This window comes from Sus scrofa, chromosome 1, assembly GCF_054392235.1.
Source record: "Sus scrofa isolate SSC_HxYL_T2T_F1_AM1 chromosome 1, Sscrofa_HxYL_maternal_Yorkshire_Landrace_v2.0, whole genome shotgun sequence".
NCBI classification, from domain to species: domain Eukaryota; kingdom Metazoa; phylum Chordata; class Mammalia; order Artiodactyla; family Suidae; genus Sus; species Sus scrofa.
In genome coordinates, this window is record NC_139383.1 from 179921950 (window position 1) to 179943335 (window position 21386).

Below are 21386 nucleotides of genomic sequence, written 5' to 3' on the forward strand. Positions count from 1 at the left end.
TCATGGCAGGAGCTTGTGGCAGGAACAACGAAGAAGGAGGGGAAGGTCAAGGGAGGGGTGGGGGGTCGAGTCCCATGACAGAGGGCACGTAGGACTAATACACATCCTCCCTGTAGGAGGTTAGTCTATGCAGGCAGTTGTTTTCCGCAGGCCATTGTTTCTTGCTGCCCGGCTTGAGCATCCACATTCTGGGAGAGGGTGTCCACAGCAGGTCTCCAATGTGAACAGCCACATTTGGGGGTTGGGTGTCTGCCTCTGTCCCCCAGGGAACCTATCATTGTGTTGAGTATTTTTGAGATAAGTGAGGCTCCTTGACCCCCTGGGAGTCATGGCCCTGAAGAATGTCAGGAGCTGCTACAGACGGCATTGTCAGGAGCTTCCCATCCCTGGCACCCCCTAGGGTCACCTCAGAGCGTGCTTGGCTCCATGGGAAGCAGTGGTAGGGTGGAAAGCACTTGGATTGGACCACTCCCCATCCGGGGTCCACTTCTTACTACTTCTTGGCAGAGCTGTCCATTTCTGTGAGCCTCAGCCTTCTCATCTGGAAAATGGAAATAAAACTCCCTTCTCTGGAGAAATACTGTATGTTACTACTTATAAGTGGAATTTAAAAAATAAAGGAGTGTGACAGAACAGAAACAGATTCACAAATACAGAGAACAAACTAGTGGTTACTAGTGGGCAGAGGGGAAAGGGGTGGTGCGAGAGAGGGGTAGGAGATTAAGAGGTACAAACTGTGGAGTTCCCATCGTGGCGCAGTGGAAACGAATCCAACTGGGAACCATGAGGATGCGGGTTCAGTCCCTGGCCTCACTCAGTGGGTTAAGGATCTGGTGTTGCTGTGAGCTGTGGTGTAGGTCGCAGATGCGGCTCGGATCCTGTGTTGCTGTGGCTGTGGCGTAGGCCGGCAGCCACAGCAACAGCTCTGATTAGGCCCCTAGCCTGGGAACCTCCATATGCTGTGGGTGTGGCACTAAAATGACAAAAGCAAAAATAAATAAATAAATAAAAGGTACAAACTGCTATACAAGGATATATTGTACAGCACAGGGAATATAACCAATATTTTGTAATGACTTTAAATGGAGTATAATCTATCAAAATAGTGACTCGCGACATTATACACCTGAAACTAATATAATGTTGTAAATCAGCTATACTTCATTTTTTTTAAAGCCTTCACAAATACTAGTAAAAAGCTTTAGCCATTTAGTTAAGGTTTAGTACCCTTAACTTGTTCTGTCTGCCAGAGACACAATTTGGATTCAACTGTTATTTATAAACTAGTGATTTTTGTACTGTTTTACCTGATCCACGGTTACAGTTTCGGAACAAAAACTATGGGGTCTCTGTGTCTATCTGTATGTTTATGCATGTCTGTGGATATATGTTACATATATGTGATGTTTTTTCTACCTCCACAGATAGAAATTAATATGTAAAAGAGCCAAAATCGATTGCCAAAATTAATATGTAAAAGAGCTCTTTCTTTACCGTCTAAGAAATCAGCTAAGAATCAGAAAGATTCTTTGTTTTATCAAAATTCTTTCCCATGCTTCATGTCTTCTTTATCAGGTCTTTGATTATTTAAGAAAACTAAGTCTTCTCTATTAAAAGAGCTACGTTTTTTACAACTATGTAACTTTCAAAAAATTCCTTTCTCTGTGGTTATTAAAATCAAATAGCACCATGTCTGTCAAGTGCCAGCATGGAGCAGGCGCTTGATAAATGTTCATTTCCTTGCCTCTCTGCACCCATGGTGTAAGTAGTGACTCACTGAACTGCAACTTCTGTTTCTGAATTGAAATATCTGAGCATCAACTGATGGTGGCATGGTGAGACACGCTTCTTCGGTGAATTCATCAGATTTCTTGGCTGATCTTAGATGAAGCAAAGGCAGAGGGGAAATCTGGATATAAAGCAGACATTTAGACCTCATAGATAATATGAAATAAGTCTGGTCTATCCATGGTCACCTCACTACAAATGTACATCACATTCTTGTACAACACAGGTTACAACAATGAACTCTCCCCTTCGGAAGATCCTGACTGCTATGCCAGACCTATGATTCTTTTCTTTTGGATCCAATCACATTTTCAATCACATTTTCTAGCCTTCTTGCAGTTGGATATGGCCGGAAGGTGGGCCAGTCCTGACCATTCTCCACGGATTATGGAAGTTCCCAGGCTCAGGGTTGAATTGGAGTCTACGCCACAGCCACTGTAATGCAGGATCCAAGCCACATCTGTGACCTACACGACAGCGCACAGCAACACCAGATCCTTAACCCGATGAGCAAAGCCAAAGTTTGAACCTGCATCCTCACGGAGACTGCATCAGGTTCTTAACCCACTGAGCCACAATGGGAACTCCCACCCTCCACTTTCTCCTGTCCCCATCTGGCAGGTGGATGTCAGTGTCCAGGATGACCCTGAAAACCACGTGTTGAGCAGGCAGAGCCTCGGGCAGCCTGGATCTCTAAGTAGCCATGGAGAGCAAAATACCGCCTGCCCCACCATCTGCCCTACCATCTGGACTTTGCCCAAATAAGGAATAAACTCTCTTTGTACCAAGCCATTAAAAATCTCAGGGTTTATCATTACAGCAGCTACCACTACCTTACCTAATAAACTTGAAACAAGAGGTGAATTTTAAAAACTTTCTCCTTATGAAGGCACTTGACGTTCTTCTGCAGATGACAGTGCCGTTTTATATTTTGTTATCATAGGAAAACATATTTCATAATTGCTTAAAAACCAACTATATGGTCTGCCTATTCAAAATATGCTGTGTATGTTGATCATAAGAAATATAGAACAAGGTTCTCTGTCAGCAAGTAGTCTATTTGAGTTTTTAACCTAACAGCCTCCGCTGAAAGCCAGGGTTAGTGATTAACTACATTTATTGTATTTTAAATTAAACACTCCTGATGCCAGGTGCTGGACTGAGAAGGGAGAGCTTAGTAAAACAAGAGGAATAGAGGTTAATTGTTTTTTCTAAATTATTAGAAATCCAGAAATTAGAAAACTAAAAAATGTTCTGAAGTATTCTAAATACTTTCATGTTTTCATAAACAAGCTACGCCAAAAATAATGTCACCTTTCCCAGTCTTTAGCTTCATCAACCATAAAATGAGGGATACTTAATCCATAGGATTTGAGGATTAAATGGGGATCATGTCAACCTCCCGCCTAATGCCTAGCACAATAAATATTAAATATACACAATATTAATTAATATACACAATAACTGTTAAAACCTTGACCTCTTTCTCAGTGATGTGATTTATTGGATTTTGCTTTGGAGCTACGCTTACGAACATGAATTATCACCATCAAAGACTTGTAAAGTATGTGGTTCCTTTCCCCAATATCAGTTGTTGCTTAAAGTAACGCTTTTAGTTATGGTACCTACTTTCACAATTTGTATTGGCTGCTTCTGGCTGCTTTTTACTGGTAACTACAGCCTTCACGTTATCTTCTTCAAATCCTTTTTATGGGGAGAAAAAAAAATCCCAGTAGAAATTATTACTAAAAAATGAGCAAGCTCTTTATGCAAACTAGGGACTAGCCCAGCAGAACTGATTACCAGCCTTCAGAGGGCTGTTTCAACACCTGGGGGGCCCACTGCATTCAATGCCAAGATACTTGCTGGTTCCAGCAGGTTGAGGTTACCAGAAGTCAGAAGTCCCCATCTAGGTGCAGCCATGCTGCACTTTCTGCCAGTTCAGCTTTTATGCTGGGAGGAGGGAGAGAGGAAAAAGAGGTAAAAGGTAAAGTAAGACTTGGGGCTGAAGGGGGAAAGCTGGTCGAGGGTAAGAAGTTAACTTTGGTGGCTCTTCTGTGTGCACATTAAAAGTATGAGGACTTCACTTGTGGCATGTGGGTTAAGGATCCAGCATTGTCATTTCAGCAACTTGGGTCACTGCTGCGGTGTGAGCTTGATCCCTGGCCCGGTAACTTTCACATGCTGCGGGCACAGCCAAAAAAAAAAAAAAAAAAGTTTGAGAAGCCTACCTCTTAAAGCACCTGCTCTGATTTACATTCTCACCAGCTTTATGTTAAACTACCCACTTTACTAAACTCTTGCCAACAGTGGGTATTTAGTGTTCCAGTGTATCAGGTGAACATGGTATGATATTAGTTTGGTTTTGTAATTCTTCCATCACCACTGATGCTAGATTGCTTTTCATCTTCCATTTTCATTTTGCACTTGTATGTCTTCATCTGTGAATTGACTATTTCATGGTAGTCCCCATTTTTATTGTTACAGTCACCACTTTTTTCACATGAAAATAGTTTTGCTTTTCTTACTACATTTATTCTTCTGCTGCTAACTGTAGAAAAAAATAACTAAAATTTTTAAAACAAAAATGTGCTAATCACGCTTCTATTTACCCAAAGTGGTATTAATGATCCCATATTATGGCCTACTCTTTAGAAACAGCTTTATTAAGAATAATGCATGGAATTCCCTGGTGTCTCAGTGGGTTAAGGATCCGGGATTGTCACTGCCATAGCTGGGGTAGCTGCTGTAAGGCAGGTTCTATCCCTGGCCTGGGAACTTCCGCATGCCATGGGCACAGACAAAAAAAAAAAAAAAAAGAAAGAAAGAAAAGAAAAAAGAATATCGCACATATATTATTTACCCATTTAAAGTGTATAATGCCACATTTTTAGTATTTTCAGAGTTGTTCAACTATCACTGTAATCTAATTTTTAGAAAATTTCATCACCCCAAAAAGAAGTACTACCCATTTCTTCTCATCCTCCTCAGGCCTAGGAAACTACCCATCTATTGCTATAAATTTGCCTATCCAAAACATTTCATGTAAATGGAATCATTTAATCAGTGGGCTTTCACGACCAGCTTCTTTTACTTAATATTTTCAAGGGCCAAGATGTTGTAGCATATATCAGTATTTCATTTCTCTCTATTGCCAAGTAATAGTCCATTGTTTGGGTCTATGTATTCATTCATCAGGTGACGGACATTTGAGTTGTTTCCACTTTTTGGCTATTGTGAACAATGCTGCTATGAGCATCCATGTACAAGTTTTGTGTGGACATATGTTTTTGTTTTTCTTAGGTGTAGAAGTGGGATTGGAATTGCTGGGTCATATGGTAATTCTGCACTGAACTTTATAGTACAACTGCCAGACTATTTTCTATAGCAGCTGCACCATTTTACATTCCCACCAATAGTCCATGAGGGTTCCAAGTTTTCCACATCCTCACCAACATTTGTTATTACCTGTATTTTTGATTAGCCAGTGTGAAGTGGTATCTTATTGTGGTTTTGATTTGCATTTCCCTGATGATGAGTGATGCTGAGCTTCTTTGTATGTGCTTAATGGCCATTTGTATATTGGGGAGGAGAAATTCAAGTCCTTTTCCTATTTTTAAATTGGATTGTATTTTTATTATTAAGTTTAGGAATTTTTTAATATTCTGGATACAAGTCCTTTTTCAGACATATGACTTGTAAATATTTTCCCCCAGCTTACGGTTTCTGCTTCCACTTTTCTAATGTCATTAGCAGCACAAAAGTCTTTAATTTTGATGAAGTCCCATTTATTTCTTCCCTTGTCACTTGTACTTTAAGTGTCATGTCTAAGAAACTGTCACCTAACCCAAGTTATGCAGTTATTCCTATGTTTCTTCCAGGAGTTTTACAGTTTTAGAGCTTACATTTATATCTATATATTAGTGTCTTATGGCTGCTGTAAACAGTGGCTTAAAGTAACAGGAACTGATTTTTTTATAGTTCTGGAGGTCAAAGTGTGAAATGGGTCTCACTAGGCTAAAATCAAGGTGTCAGCAGCCTGCATTACTGTGGAGGCTCTAGAGAAGACTCCCTACCTTCTTGCCTTTTCCAGCTTCTAGAGGCCATCCGTGTTTCTCCACTCAGACTCCCTTTTATCTTCTCCACTCAGACTCCCTTTTATCTTCTCCACTCAGACTCCCTTTTATCTTTAAAGCCAGCAATGGCAGGTTGAGTTCTTCCTACATCAAATTACAGTTGGCCTTCAGCATCCACTGGTTCAATGTTTGTCAATTCAACCAACTAAGGATAGAAAATATTTGGGGAAAAAATTCCAGAAAGTTCCAAAAAGTAAAATTTGAATTTGCCACATGCCAGCAATTATTCACATAGCATTTATATTATATTAGGTGTCATAAGTAATCTAGAGATGATTTAAAGTATACAGGAGGATGTGCATAAGTTATATTGAAATACTAAGCCATTTTATATAAGGGACTTGAGCGTCCATAGATTTTGACATCCACAGGAAGCTGGAATCAGTCTCCCCAAGGATACTGAGGGAAAGTCAGCTGCACTCAGATTTCCTCTTCTGCCTCACTCTTCCGTGTTTAAGGAACTTTGTGATTGCACTGGGAACCATCTGAATATTCAAGATACCATTCCTGTTTTAAAGTAGTCTGATTAGCCACCTTAATTCTGTTTATCTTAATTACCCTTTGCCATATAATGTAATGTATTCACAGGTTCTTAGAATTAGGACATGGACATCTTTGAGGGAGTATCACCCTGTCTGTCATAGTCTGTAATCCATTTGGAGTTAAATCTTGTGTGTGGTGTGAAGTAAGGGTCCACTGCATTATTTTGCCTGTGGATTTCCAGTTATCCCAGCCCTGTTTTGAGAAGAGGCATAAATGGTGTGGCCGACTTTTGCCTTAAAACAATGTAACATCGAAAAGTACCCATATCCATAAATATATGACACAGTCACTTTAAAGGATTGGACAGGATTTTACTTTGGGGATTTATCATACTTTATTATTTTTTTTGAAAATTCAATACAAATTTTTTTTCACATTTTTATTTTTTCTATTATAGTTGATTTACCATGTTCTGTCAATTTCTGTGGTACAGCAAAGTGACCCAGTCATTCATATACACACACACACACACACACACACACACACACACACCTTCTTTTTCTCACTTTATCTTCCATCATGAGATATAGTTCCCTGTGCTCTACAGCAGGATATAGTTCGCTGTGCTCTACAGCAGGATCTCATTGTAGATACACTATACTTTAGCAACTCTGCTATTGGACATTGCTTCTAGCCTTTCGCTAGTAAAATTGGCAATATCTGCTTTGTGGGTTTTTAAAAATTATTATGAACACCAACCGTTTTCTGCTATAGATGTTGTAAATGATCTTTGAAATTATTCACTTCTTTCCACCATCCTGGTTTAAGTTCTGTTATCCCTTTTCATCTGGACCCCAGCCAAAATCTTCTCACTGGTCTCCCAGACTCCATGCTTGCCCCTCTCCAGCTCCTTCTCTGTAAAGAGAGTGGTCTTTGCAAAATACAATTCTAGTCGTGTAACCTCTGCCTCTGCCCTTAAAACAGATTCCCATTAGGAAAAGCATGAAACTTTATCACAGCCCCTCCCTTTGTCTTCAGCCTCATTTGATGCTCTGCTCCCACAGCACGCCCACTGTGTCTCCATCCACACCTGCTTCCTCTCAGGTCCTCTGAAAGCCATTGTTGCTCCTGTCACAAGCCAATCTCCCTAATGAGGAGAAGCCTCTTATATCACCACGTATCTTTTCTTTGCAGCCCTTTTCACATTGCAGTTTTTAATTTACTTATTGGGTTTCATGAATGTTGGCCTCTTGTGCCAGAAAGCAAGCTCCATAAAGACAGAAATTGAGCCTGCTTTTGCTGGTCACTTTATCTCCACATCCCAGCATGCAATAAGTATTGATATTTTAACTAAGTAAACAAGTGAAATACATTTGCTACTGCATATTTTGTTTTTAATTGTATGTATTTAATGTATTAAATGGTGTGTAAAATTTTGATTTACAGAATATTAATAATATATATAAATATTTTATCATTTCTCCCTTTGTTAGAGCTATGATCAAAAGTCCTCCCCCCCACTCCAAGACCACAGAAATATTGACTTTTTTTTTTTTTTTACTTCTTTCCTACTTCTGTTGTTTGCATTAAAATCTTGAATCTACCTGCAGTTTATTTTTGGAATATGATTATAATTTAGGGAAATAACTTTACTTACTTCCCAAATAACCATTTTCCTAACCCTTTTCCACCCTTTCCTTGCAGTTCTAAAGTGACTTCTTGTTTGTACACTAAATCCTTTTCCATGTTTAGTTATGTAAATAAGGTCTGTCCTCACACTGGTAGTATTCACCACTGTTTTCATTATTATAGCTTTATGCTATATTTTAATATCTTACAGTCATATTTTCTAAGAAAATATATTTGGGGGGGGTTTTTGGTGTTTTGTTTCTTTTGTTTGTTTGTTTTTTAGGGCCGCACCCGCAGCACATGGAAGTTCCCAGGCTAGGGGTCAAATTTGAGCTACAGCTACCAGCCTACACCACAGCTGTGGCAGCTCAGGATCTGAGCCATGTCTGCAATCTACACCACAGCTCATGGCAACACCGGATCCTTAACCCACTGAGCAAGGCCAGAGATCTAACCCGCATCCTCATGGTTCCTAGTCAGGCTCATTAACCACTGAGCCACGAAGAGAACTCCAGAAAATGTGTTTTTAATAAAATAATACTTCCAGGTTATACAGTCTGAATTAAGATTACTAAACAGAGAACTGTTGCTTAGAGCAACACAAATCCATGGGCTCCACCCCCAGAGTTTCTGACTCAGTAGGTCTAGAGTGGAGGCCCAGGTATTTGCATCTCTAGCAAGTTTCATGGTGATGCTGATGCTGCTGATCCAGGGACTAAAATTTGAGAACCTCTGCCTTAGGGTAAAGGATTGAAATAAAGAATGTGGTCAACATGCAAATGGTCCTGATGTCTGAGTTCACTCCCCAGAGCCCTCTCAGACTTAGGACGAGTCTCCCCATGTGCTTCATGTGAGCATCTCCCTGACCGTGTCTCTGGCTCTGCTCCTGGCTTAAATTCAAAGCCAGGCCAAGAAACACAGCTCCCCTTTCAGTGACCCGGAAAGATGCTCAGCGCAACCACACTGCTGCCCTTACCGGTTACAAGTGCCGGTGCAGCCAGGCTCCAGCCCCTTACAGGCCAACACTGGGGAACTGGAAGGATCTGTGACTCTCTCTGCTTTAGCTTCTCATGATTTTCTTTATGTTTAAGGGGAATCGACCAGAGAACTCCCCTTTGCTTTCCTCATTCCCACTTCCTTGGCTATTTATTGGCTCTATGGTCCACACAAAGGGAGAGTTAATTACTAACACCTGCTCCCGGACTAATAACCCACTCCTTGACAGAGATTCTTTTCTGCCTATTCACATATTTGAGCTGGTTAGCCATACAGGATATGCCTCTCTGGAGAAAATACCATCTTGCTCCTTCCTTCATAAAGGGTCAGAAATTCTTTGCAGGAAATCAATAGCCTTAGAGATACTATCTGCTGTGGGCTTCCTCTTTATTATTAAGACAGAAACATTTGATGATATTTTCCATGAAAGACAGAAACATTTGATGATATTTTCCATGAAATAGGTGAGTTTAGGTTTTCCCTTTTTTCTTTTTCTTTCTTTTTTTTTTTTTTTTTTTTTTTTTGTCTTTTTGCCTTTTCTAGGGCCACTTCTGCGGCATATGAAGGTTCCCAGGCTAGGAATCTAATCGGAGCTGTAGCCACCAGCCTACACAACAGCCATAGCAATGCCAGATCCTTAACCCACTGAGCCAGGCCAGGGATCGAACCCACAACCTCATGGTTCCTAGTCAGATTCGTTAACCACTGAGCCACGATGGGAACTCCTGTTTTTCCTTATTTTTTTGATACTCACATTTCCCCCACTCACTTATATTTTCCCCATCTAGGTCACACAAAAGTTAGGTTGGAAACTTTCTGCATTTCCCGGAGGGAAAGGCCTTCTGGAAATTTCTCCTTCTTATTTTCCCCTTTGTGGTATCTAAAATGTGTCATTAGAAGGCCTCTCCTCCCATCATATGCAGGCGAGAGTTTCCTATCAGCCCCTCTTTTGAATTCATTCCCTAATGCAGTGCACACTGAAGGAGGCTATGTGTGGAGCCTTGAAAATGCAGAAGGACGCATCTCTTGTCATCAAGGCCTCAGTCTGTACTGATGAAGGCAGATACGTTTGTTAACAATTACACAACTGTGCAATAAATATTGCACTGATGGAAATCAGGGGATGCCTGGGGACAAAGGCCAAGGGCACGGCCCTCTGCTTGGTAGAGAGCCTGGCAAGGCACAGCTCCCAGAAAGGGTGACATTTCAATGAACTATTGGTGGGGAGGGATTTGTGTTTTTATTTATTTCTAGTATTAACTGTTACTATTACCATTATTTCATTTTTATTTACTTTTGGAATAGCAATACGTTCACAGTTTGACAATTCAGTAAAGTATGAGAGGATTATAGAAGTGCTATCCAACAGAAACATGTGATTTAAAATTTTTCTAGTGGCCACATTTTTAAAAAGTAAAACAAAACAAAGGAAATTGTGTAATAGCATACTTTATTTAATCCAATATATATAAAATTATCAGTCCAACAGCTAATCAGAAAAAAAAAAGAGATATTTTACATTCTTTTTCAAACCAAGTCTTCACATTGGTACAAAGTATATCTTACATTTTTAATACATCACAATTTGGAAAAACCACCTTTCAAGGGTCCATACATGGTGAAGTAGCTATGTAGTAATAAGTTTCCCTCCCATTTCCACCCTGAAGCTACTGAGTTCCCCTCCCTAGATAAGCAGTTATTGTTGGTAGCTTCAAGTGTGTTCTTCCACAGATAATTAATATATGTCTACAAGCAATTGTGAACATATATGCACAAATAATAGGATGATAACTACACCATTGTGCATTCTATTTTTTTCATTTATTAAGTCTTGGAGATGTTTCACATCATTATACAGGAAGCAAGCTCCATCTTTATTTTACTACTGCAGAATATTCTATTGTACTGCTGTCACAGACAATCCAGTTAATCCCTATCTATGGGCATATAGGTGGTTGCCAGTATGTGTTCACTATTCGAGCTGAATTTACCAAGAAGCAGAGTGCAATAGGAGCTAACCCAGTAAGGATGAGAGAATGACATTCTAGAGAAAGGGACCAGCATGAAGGAGGGCATGGGACACAAGGACACCTGGCATTTGAGGATAACGTCTTACAATTCAAGATGTCTGGAAAGTGGAGTGTATATGAACAGAAAAGAGAAGAAAGCTAGAAGGGCAGGAAGAGACCAGACTATAAACAGCCACACAAGTGTCATTTTAAGGAATTTGGACCTCATCCATAATGGAGAGTAATCAAAAGATTTTAAGAAGCAGGGAAGAATTAAGAGATGATTGAATTAATAAATAAATGAGGAAAGAGGGACAAATCTTCCCTACTGATGAATTCTGATTAATAGATATAGAAGGGAAACAGAAAATCTCCACTTAAAGCACCACAGTAACAATTGCTACAGGCAAGATCATCTGCTGAATATGCAAATTAGTGGATAAAACATTGAGAAACAAGATATTTGCATAGCCTCCAAGTACCTCCCCCAAAATATGTGTTAATTATTGTGATGGTTTTAATATATGTCCAAACATTCTTTGATACTCTCCCTCCAGGAAGGAGAGCTTAATTCTACCAGGCTTACTCACGGCTAATGAGTAGGGTATGGAAAAAGAAAAACAGTAACTTCACAGTGGACCTGGCAGACACCACCTCAACCAAGTGATCCAGATTTACATCACCAGTAGTGTTGATATCAGGTGCCCCTGCCAAATGGGATGAGAAGGGCACTGCCTCTGTGATATACTTCCCCCAAACCCATAACCACAGTCTAATTATGAGAAGACATCAGATAAACCCAAATTGAGGGACACTCTAACAAACACCTGACCAATATTCTTTGAGTGTCGAGGTCAAAGTTCCCTGGTGGCCTAGGGGTTGAGGATCTGGCCACTACTGTGGCCAGAGTTTGATCCCTGGCCTGGCAACTTTCACATGCAACAGGCGCAGCCAGGAAAAAAAGTGTCAAGGTTACTAGAAAAAAAAAAAGAAAGAAAGAAAGGCTGAGAAACTGTCACATACCTAAAGAGACTAAGGAGGTGTGTTGATCAAATGCGATATGGGATCCTGGGATTGGTCCTGGAGCACAAAAAAAGAACTTTGGGGGAAAAACTTGGAAAATATGACTACAATCTTTGTTTTAGTTAATATTATTGTATGGATGTTAATGTCTTAATTTCATAAAGGTACCATAGCTGTTTAAGATGTTAACATTAGAAGGAAGGTGGTTGAAGATAAACCATGATATTCTGTGCTATCTTTGCAAACGTTCTGTAGATATAAAATTATTTCAAAATAGGAAATTTTTAAAAGAGTGAATCATTGGAGTGAACGTGATTAGATTCCTGTTTTAGAAGAATCCCAGTGGCTGCAGTGGGGAAACAAGCTGGAAAGGGAAAGACCAAAGTAGGGAAGTTACATGGTCTTGCTACAAAAAGTCAAGAAGGGATAGTGGAGGCCCAGATGGGGGTAGAGGCAGCAGGAGTCTGCGGCTGTGGACAGACTAGAGGGATCTCTAGAAGAAAACTCCATTGGACCTGGTGATAATTTGGTAAAGAAGTGAAGAAGTATAAGAACTCAAGATAACACCCAGTGTTTAACCTCCAGGAATTAGATGGGCAATGATGTCGTTCACTGAGATGGAGAAAACAGGAAGAAGAACAAGTTTCAGGGAAACATAGTTCCGTTTTAGACTTGTTGAGTTTGGAATACATTTGATAGACCCAAGTATCCATTAGGCAGCTGGATATATGAACCTGCAGGTCAGGAGGAAGAGCTGGCTATAGGCCATGGTGGAGAGTCACTGGCATGTAGAATGGTTGAAGCCATGAAATGATGAGGTGACCCAAGGAGAGTGAATAGGAAAGGGAGGGCTTAGGGCATTTAGGGGCTAGGCCAGGAGATAGCAAGGACCATGGGGCATGTCCACAGAAGTAGTGACAGTGCAGTGTAATTATTTGGAGCTAGGTTCTAGAGGCAGGCTTCCAGGGCCAGAATAATGGCTTTCCAGCCTACCTGTTGTCTGACAGGGGAAAGTTATTTAATATATTAAGGCTATTGTCAGGATTGGATGAGACACTGTATGTAAAGTTCTTAGAATAATACAGGACTCAGTGCTAAAAGAATGTTGACTAATGGGAGGCAAAGGAAAAAGAGAATGGAAGCTAAGGGGGAAAGGTGGTTTGAAAAGAAGGACCTGCGCGTCAAACCCCTTCTTAAGGTGGCCGTAGTCTAGAAAGGGGAAAATAATAAGAGTTAGCAAGGATTTGAATCATCATGCATTGCTGGTGGGATCATAACATGGTACTGCCACTGTGGAAAATGGATTGGTGGTCTCTCAAAAAGGTGAACATAGAATGACCATGTGATCCAGCAATTCCACTCCTTGGTATCTACCCAAAAGAATTAAAGATGGGAAACAGATACTTATACACTCACGTTCATAGCAGCATTATTCACAGTGGCCAAAAGGTGTAAACTCTCCAAGTGTCCATCAACAGATAAATAAACAACATGTGATATATCTATATAATGGAATATTATTCAACTTTAAAAAGAAATGAAGTTCTGATACATCCTACAGCGTGGATGAACCTTGAAAACATTGTGCAAAGTGAAATAAATCAGATACAAAAGGATAAACACTGTATGATTCCACTTAGTTGAGGAACCTAGAGCAGACAGATTCATAAAGACAGAAAGTTGAAGATAGGTTACCAGAAGTTGGGAGGGGGGGAGAAATGAGGAAATATTGTTTAATGAATACAGAGTTTCTGTTTGAGAAGATGAAAGAGTTCTGGAAAAGGATAGTGGTAATGGTGGTACATTTCAAATGTAGTAAAATGCCTCTGAATTATACCCTTAAAAGCTGTTAAAATTGTAAAATTTTATGTTATATACCTTACCACAATATTTTTTAAAGATTGTAGTTAATGTTGCAAAGAAGCTAAATAAGATAAGCTCTGAAAAATTACCCTTTGTATTTTGTGACACAGAGACCAAATTGGTGACATTTCCCAGAGCCTTGTCGAGGAGCAGAGAGGCGGAAAGTCAGATTGTAGTGGGTTGAAGAATGATTGGGAAATGTGTTGACCAGGGATTGGCAAACTATGTCCAAATCTGGCCCAGTCCCTGTTTCTGTAAATAAAGTTTTATTGGAACACAGCCCTGCACCTTCATGTAGGTATTGCCTTTGGTTTCTTTTGTGCTACCCCAGCAGGATTGAGTAGCTGCCAGAAATATTTTGGGGAAAGTTATCCAACCCCTGGACTAGACAAGACCCCTGGTCTTTAAAGAAGTTTAGTTTTTTAGACAGTTCCTGCATTTCTGGTGGGAAATTGAGTAAACTATTGAGTAAATGACAGTGCCCCTTCAGTCACCTAGCAGAACAGACCCAATGCTAAACAATAATAATAATAATGAATAAGAAGGAGAAAGAGGAGGAGGAAGAGAGGGAAGAGGAAAAACTCCTTCCTTCCTTCCTTTCTTTAACAAGGTTTTGTCTTCCCCATGCCTCTGTCTCTTACAGCCCTGGATGAAGGGATTGAAAGTCCCTCTGCCCACTGTGCTCCCTCCCCCCCCCAAAAAAAATCTCCCTACTAGTAAATTGTCACATGACTGGTGATAATAAATGTTCTGAAATGGCTACAAACTGCAGTTTGGTTTAAAGTTTCCTCATTAATGCAAGAGAATGCCCACAACCTGAGGCTTTTCAAGTGTTTATTAATTTGCTTTCTGGGACTGAGTGCCAATATTTATTCAGATCAAAGACAAAGCCGATGTCTTTAGCACTTACTGTGTGTCGGGAACTATGCCAAGTCTTGTGCCTAGGTGACCTCATTGATAATCATCAAAACCAGCAGATGGCCTTTCCTCATTTGACCAGTGGAGTGACTGGGGCTCACTGGGGTTAAATACTCACCTATGGACCCACCAGGCATGAGTAATAGAATTGAGGTTTGAAGTGACATCTACCTGATTCCAGGAACCTGGGCTGTTTCCGCTGCACCATGCAGTCATCCTGTCCTCAGCTTCAGAGTGGTTTTTTATAGCCTCTCTAAGCAGAATCTAATATTTCGTGGGCTCTCAATCTATTTTAAGCCATAAGCTTTGCTTTTTCACACTAAGAACTTATGGCTTAGGATATGTCTCACATAGACCTTAGGCTTTAGTAAGACCCTCTCTCCAGCCTGTTCGTGTGCTCGCTCTGCCTCCAAGCCCCACTTTGATGATCATATGATTCTACCCAGAGGTATTTCTTTAAAACCATCCTGCTTTGCATACCCTCTACCAGTGCCATCTAATACCTGGGCTTCACTTGTTCCCATCTTAGCATTTATTTTTATATCACCTGCAATAATCCTGAAGCTCTTGCTTAGGCACAGTGACAGGGTGAGGCAGCAAGAGGGGGTTATAATGGCTTCCTTCCTACAGTTCCCATCCGTTCATGTCCATATGATCAGCTCATAAACACACAGCACCCTTGTGACTTCTTTCCTCATCGAGGCTGCCCTTGATAGCACAACCTTTGACTGCCTAGATTTTTGCAGCCATCAAATCAGAACTAAAAGGAAACTGAGTTCATTTACCTAGCCCTTAACTGTACCAGGGAGAGAAGCAACTAAAGCCCAGAGAGGAATGCCAGCTTATCCAGGCACACACAGCTTGTCAGCAGCAGATCCTGGACTAGAAAGACCCCGGGGCTTCCAGCCTCAGTCTGGAGCTCACTCTGTAGCAGCTCACTGCCTCCCGCCTGCCTCAGTTGATGAAGCAGGGGCCGTCCCCCTGCATGGGAAGCACTTACCTTGGAGCCCTTTTCATGAATGAGACCAGATGCAGAACTGCACATTGATCATTTCTGTCCCTCCCCTTTCTGCTTTCTGTTAAAGGCAGCCCCCCAGCTCCCAGCTGGCTCCTGTCCCCTCCCCCAGTCGGGAGAAGTTATTACATGAAGAGATCAGCTTACCAGTTTTCTTCAGAGCAGAGGCTGAGCTCGGAGCTCCGGGTAGTACAGTGAAGGAGAGCCGAGGGAACCAGCGCCGTGCCTAGCGGAACTCCAGGGCTGGAATCCCGAGACACAAGTGCATCTGCTAGCTGTTAGCACTTGGCAGACGGAGTTCTCCTCTAGGGTAGTTCTAACTTTGGGTAATAATGTTTGTCAGCTACCTGATATTAACATTGCTCCACGTTCAAACAGCAGTGTTAGCAAGACCTGGGGGAGAGGTAAGCCAAATAAAATATCTTGTCAGAAGTTGTATTTTCGTCAGTATTATATTTCCTCTTCTATCTACCAAGATGGATCAGGGAAGGGGTTTTTATGGTGTGCAAAGAATAATGCTTTATTTTGCTTTTAAATGCTTCCCTTGTCTTTTCTTCTAGGAAGACTTCTTTACTTCTTGAAAAAAAAATCCTGTCATTTCTAAAATCTTATTCTGGCACAGCCACCACACCAGGGAATTGGCATGGCCTTGGTGACAGATGCTTAGAGCATGTACATTTCTTCTTCTGCCGTTTGCAAAAAAAAAAAAAAAAAGAAAGAAAAAAAGAAAGAAAGAAAAAAGAAAAATGTACATGTCGGATTCCAGAGGGACTGTTCCCTCTTGAGAATTTTCCTCTAGTATTGCATATGCATGCTAAAGGATGCATACTAGAGGAATTGCTTTTCTTTGCCCCTTTTGCTTCACCTTTTTCTCCTTTTTTGCTTTGATGTGCTTGGGGGGAAAAAAATCTGTGCTTAATTTTGTATCATAGGTTTGAAGAGGGCTAGTGATACAGACAGGGCTTAGCGTGTCCCAGGTCTACTAGAGAAGGGAGACATGTTTAAGACTCATGAGGATGATTTATTCTTACTGGTTTAGTGCCTGTGCTTGCTGGATACATTTTTTGACATCACAGATGCCTGTAGGACACAGTTTTTGACACAGGCAGAAATCAGAAGGATGATCAAATGGGCTGGCGAGGGAAGCACTTAGGTGTATCCATCCTCACCTGCACATGAGCCTGCAACAAATTTACCTGGTCCACTTCTTTTACTCCTCATTCTGATGAAAAGTCTCAGAGACTGATGGCTGAGCAATGAAAGGATGGCTTTTTGCCTGAATCCAGCTTCCTCTTTGAAAAGCCAAGCGAAAAGTGCATCTCCTAAAAAGGCCATGGGGCCACTTCGCAGCTCTTGCCTTTTGTTACCATTATGGGCACGGAGCAGGCTCTGAAAGCTTCCTCTAATGACTTTCCCTTTTCTAAGAGGAGTGGAAGTGAGTGCGCTCCCAAACCCAAGCTGCAAGGTGAGCTGTGGTTGCAGCTGGGTCCTTACTCCTTTCAAAGCAAACATGTGGTACAGAGGCATGCAGCAACGGGTCATTTGTTTGAGGCTTTTAGCCTATTAGTTACCTGTGTCCTCCACTCTGCAGATATTTTCTGGGCCTGTGGCGGGGGGAGGTGGGGGGTGAGGCGGGGATGGGGCAGTTGTCAAGGTCTTGAATGGGAGCTGGAGAAACTGAATGGCTTAGTGATGCTGGAGGCTGAAAGTGGACCTCTCGTTGCAATTGAAGTTCACAACTTCTCTGTTGATTTTTTACTGTGTAGAGTAAATGACAAATGGGTTGGCCTGACTCAGCCTGGAGCACTTAAGCATGTGAGAGGAGAGCTCATATGGAAAATATTTCTATCACCGCTGCATGCGCATATGGCCGGGGGAGACCCCCTTGCAGAGCAAATCACAGCGCCCCAGCAGCCCCTCAGTGGTGTGCCAATTACTCTTATTAACAGTGAGACTGAGGGCAGGCTCCAGTTACCTGCACACAGCTGGCTCCTGGGGAAGGCCACTCTGGGCTGCGTGTGCTTCAAGCCTTGTGTCACATGCAGAGAGGCGAGTAGCTCTGTTTCACTTTACAATCTGCACAGCAGATGAAAAATGAAAGGGGATTACACAGGCTCATCCAAATCTTGACTCTGTTTTGCCGGCATTCAGCACTCAGGAGAGGAAGGCAGGACTTCTGTCTTTTGAGTTAAAGTGTGTGGGCTTAATAGTCAGAAAACCCTATCAGAGGTGATGAATGCCTGCTGTCTTTTCCTTTGTTCTACTTCACTATGCTAAGAAAGACCTTCCTGTGCCTTTTCCTCTTTTCTTTTAGTTTTTCTTCCTTCCTTCTGGGTGTGTGTGTGTGTGTGTGTGTGTGTGTGTCTGCACGCGCAAGTTGCCCCAAACTCTTGGCTCCATAACTACTGTGCTCCTAGGGAATTGTGCAATTAGGATTCCTTACCCCTTGTTGAAAATAAAATGATGAGGAGGGCCCAGGGGTATGAACTGCTCCCCCTCCCTCCCTAAAAAGAAAGTCGTTTGTACAGCGCTTTGGAGAATGTGGCATTTCTTTACAAGAGGCTCTTTTTTATATACCATGTTACTTACAAAACTCACCCAAGTGATGTTGCGTCATCCCCGAGTCACCCAACTTTTCATTTTCTCAGCCAGCTGGTTCTCTTGCAGGTTTTAATTATCTTCCCTCTGGATGTTCATAAAAACACATGAGGAAAAGGAAGGAAGGGGAAGGGAGTGTCCTACACCTCGTGGTGCTTGGCTGGCTGTGTTCTCGGCGTGGCTGGTCTCCATGCAGCAAACTGTGGGCAGCAGCTCACAGAATCAGTTACTTTCTAGGCTGCGAGGTCCTTCCAGATGAGCAGGGGCTGGCAGGTGGTGGGAGGAAGGGGTGTGATTCAAAGCAAGCTGTATATAGCATCCTGTTGCTGGCACTGTTGGCACTGGTGACTGTCAACCAAGGACAGAAACAACCCAGGATGGTGTCAGAGCAATAGGAATGCATGCACCCTCTGAAAGAATGTACAGGGCTATGAGTCAGGCTGGACCTTCGGTGTGTTTGTCAGTGTGGAAAGTGTTCCAGGATCCAGTTTCTTTGCAGGATGCAGCAGAATGGTGTGTGGGGATATGTGTGTGCATTTCCTGAACTCAGACTTGAGTTCTCAGATAAGACCAATGAGATACTATTATATGTGGGGAGGGGGAGGAAGAGGCAACTGGAAATCCATACAGTTCTGTGGAGTGTAGTAAGACAGATTCCTAGAAGTGAGCCAGAAAGATGTCGGATTTAATTTTGATGAACCCATTTGGCAAAACCTGTCACAATTAAGCCGGACATCTTTTTAATATCTTGGCTGCTAACGGGTACAGGGTATCTCTCATGGTGATGAAAATGTTTTAGACTCAGAGAGTGGTAAATGGCTGCACAATCTTGTGATTGTACCGAGTCATACCATTTAAAAGAGCAAATTTTATGGCATGTGAACACTATCTCAATTTTTTAAATTGAAAATAAATAAATAAAAATGTCTCTTTGAGCAAGCTTTTCCATTTCTAATACTTTATCATATGGATCTACTCTGAATGCGCAAAATGCCCTCTGAACCATTTTCCATTATGTGGCTGTTATAGCAACCTAAATGTCTTTCAGTAGGGAACAGATGCACCCCAAGTTCAGCCTGACTCACAGCCCTTTACATTCTTTCAGGGGATGCCTACAGTCTACACAAGTGAATCAGTGCTGTCCTATTTTGACAAGGGCAAAAGCATTCTAGGGATCTCAGTGCTCTTAACTGGATGCTCCTGCAACCAGAAATGAAAGAAGGGATAGTTCTTCTCTGAGTTTGTTCTCAAACCCAGGCACCAATACCTTCCTGGTTTGTTCTGTCCCTGGCTGACAATCACCAAGGTGTTCAGAAAGAATGGGGGAGCTCTACATGCACTGATGTGAAATGACCACCACGATATGTTGTTAGGTAAGAAAAGAACAAAGTATATAAAATGCTACCCTTTGTGTTAAATGTGTTTATATGTTTGTCCACCCTCTCTGGAAGGAAATATAAGAAAATGGAGGAGGCGTTCCAATTGTGGCTCAGCAGAAATGAACTCAGCTAGTATCCGTGAATATTCATGTTCCATATCTGGTCCTGCTCGGTGGGTTAAGGATCTGGTATTGCTGCAAGCTGTGGTATAGGTCGCAGATGAGGCTCAGATCTTGCATGGCTGTGGCTGTGACGTAGGCTCCAATTTGACCCCTATCCTGGGAACTTCCATATGCCACAGGTGTGGCTCTAAAAAGCAAGAAAGCAGGAAGGAAGGAAGGATGGGAAAATGGGGGAGAAAAAGCATGGCTGAGGGAGGAGAGCCACTGAGACTTAGGATTCACTATACACTTTTGGTATCTTTTGAATTGTGTGCAGTAAGCATGTCTTATCCAGTAAAAAAATAATAAAATATGTGATAAAAAAAATCCCTTGGTAACAAATAAAATATGTGATATAATAGATAACACCCTCAACAATTTCTCATACATTTGCTTAGGTGAGGTATACATGAGCTAATAAGGGTAACTGAAGTATAGCTCAATGAAATGATTCCTTCAGGGCTAAAATGATGTTTTTCAGGTGGCTCATTCACTCATTTAACACCTACTTATTACCCTTTTGTTTTCTCATTTTGCAATGAGGATAACAACAATCGCTCGTTTAGGGGGTTGGCTGGAAGAATTACCACCAGCCAACAGACTCTCAAATATAGAGAACAGACTAGTGGTTACCAGTGGGGAGAAGGAAGGGGAATGGGCAAGATAGAGGTGAGAGTAAGAGATAAAAACTACTTTGTATGAAATAAATAAGCTACAAGTATATATTGTACAGCACAGGGAATATAACCAATAACTGTAAATGGAATAGGACCTTTAAAATTGTGAATCACTGTGTTGTACACATGACCATTATGTAATATTGTAAATCAACTATATCTCAATCTTTAAAAAGATTTTTAAAATGTGATAGTATGTGTAAAGCTCTAGCTTGATATGTCAAGGGAATTTATTGGCTATTACTACAACTGCTTTTGCAAAAGCCACAAGTGTGTGGCATTGTCACCTCAGTGCTGAAAAAAGGAAGGTAAAAAGATAAGGTCTTTACCTTTGATGAGCTTATACTTTAAGGGGGCTCAGAGTGCTAGCAGTTAATGATTACGCAATAAGACACTCTCTTTAACTGCAAGAACAGAGGCAAAGAAGCAATGAAATCTGCCTAAGAAAGTGAAGAAAGACTCCACAAACAATGCCAATTTGAAAAACTCAAAGAGTTATGCATTGGGGATATTTAAGACAACACCCAGACTCAGCAATTTACAGTGCTTCTATATAACTCAGCATATAGTTGTACCCACAGCTATGAGTTATCACATTGACAGGATACAGAGCAAAATCAACAAAACAAAAGGTGCGTGGAGCAAAGCTGGGGGAAACCAGGAGAAAGCTCCCAAGGATCTTCTGCCAGTGGAATCACACAAGACCAGCTT

At 41.4% G+C, this 21386-nt stretch overlaps 1 protein-coding gene and 1 long non-coding RNA gene across 6 annotated transcripts in view; one reads left to right on the forward strand and one right to left on the reverse strand.

Annotated features, from left to right (window-relative positions):
* Positions 1-21386, forward strand: part of THSD4 (thrombospondin type 1 domain containing 4) — a 576503-nt gene that overhangs the window by 358835 nt on the left and 196282 nt on the right. The window contains exon 1 of one of the 5 annotated variants that reach the window (XM_003121770.7): positions 16009-16264. The exons of the other annotated variants lie outside the window; for them this stretch is intronic. Coding sequence (XP_003121818.3) covers positions 16193-16264 — 72 coding nt within the window. The 5' untranslated portion in view covers positions 16009-16192. Of the gene's footprint in view, positions 1-16008; positions 16265-21386 lie in introns of those variants that run through there. 5 annotated transcript variants of the gene reach the window in all.
* The window catches only part of LOC146406890 (uncharacterized), a 994549-nt gene that overhangs the window by 305183 nt on the left and 667980 nt on the right, over positions 1-21386 (reverse strand). The gene's annotated exons all lie outside the window — the stretch shown is intronic.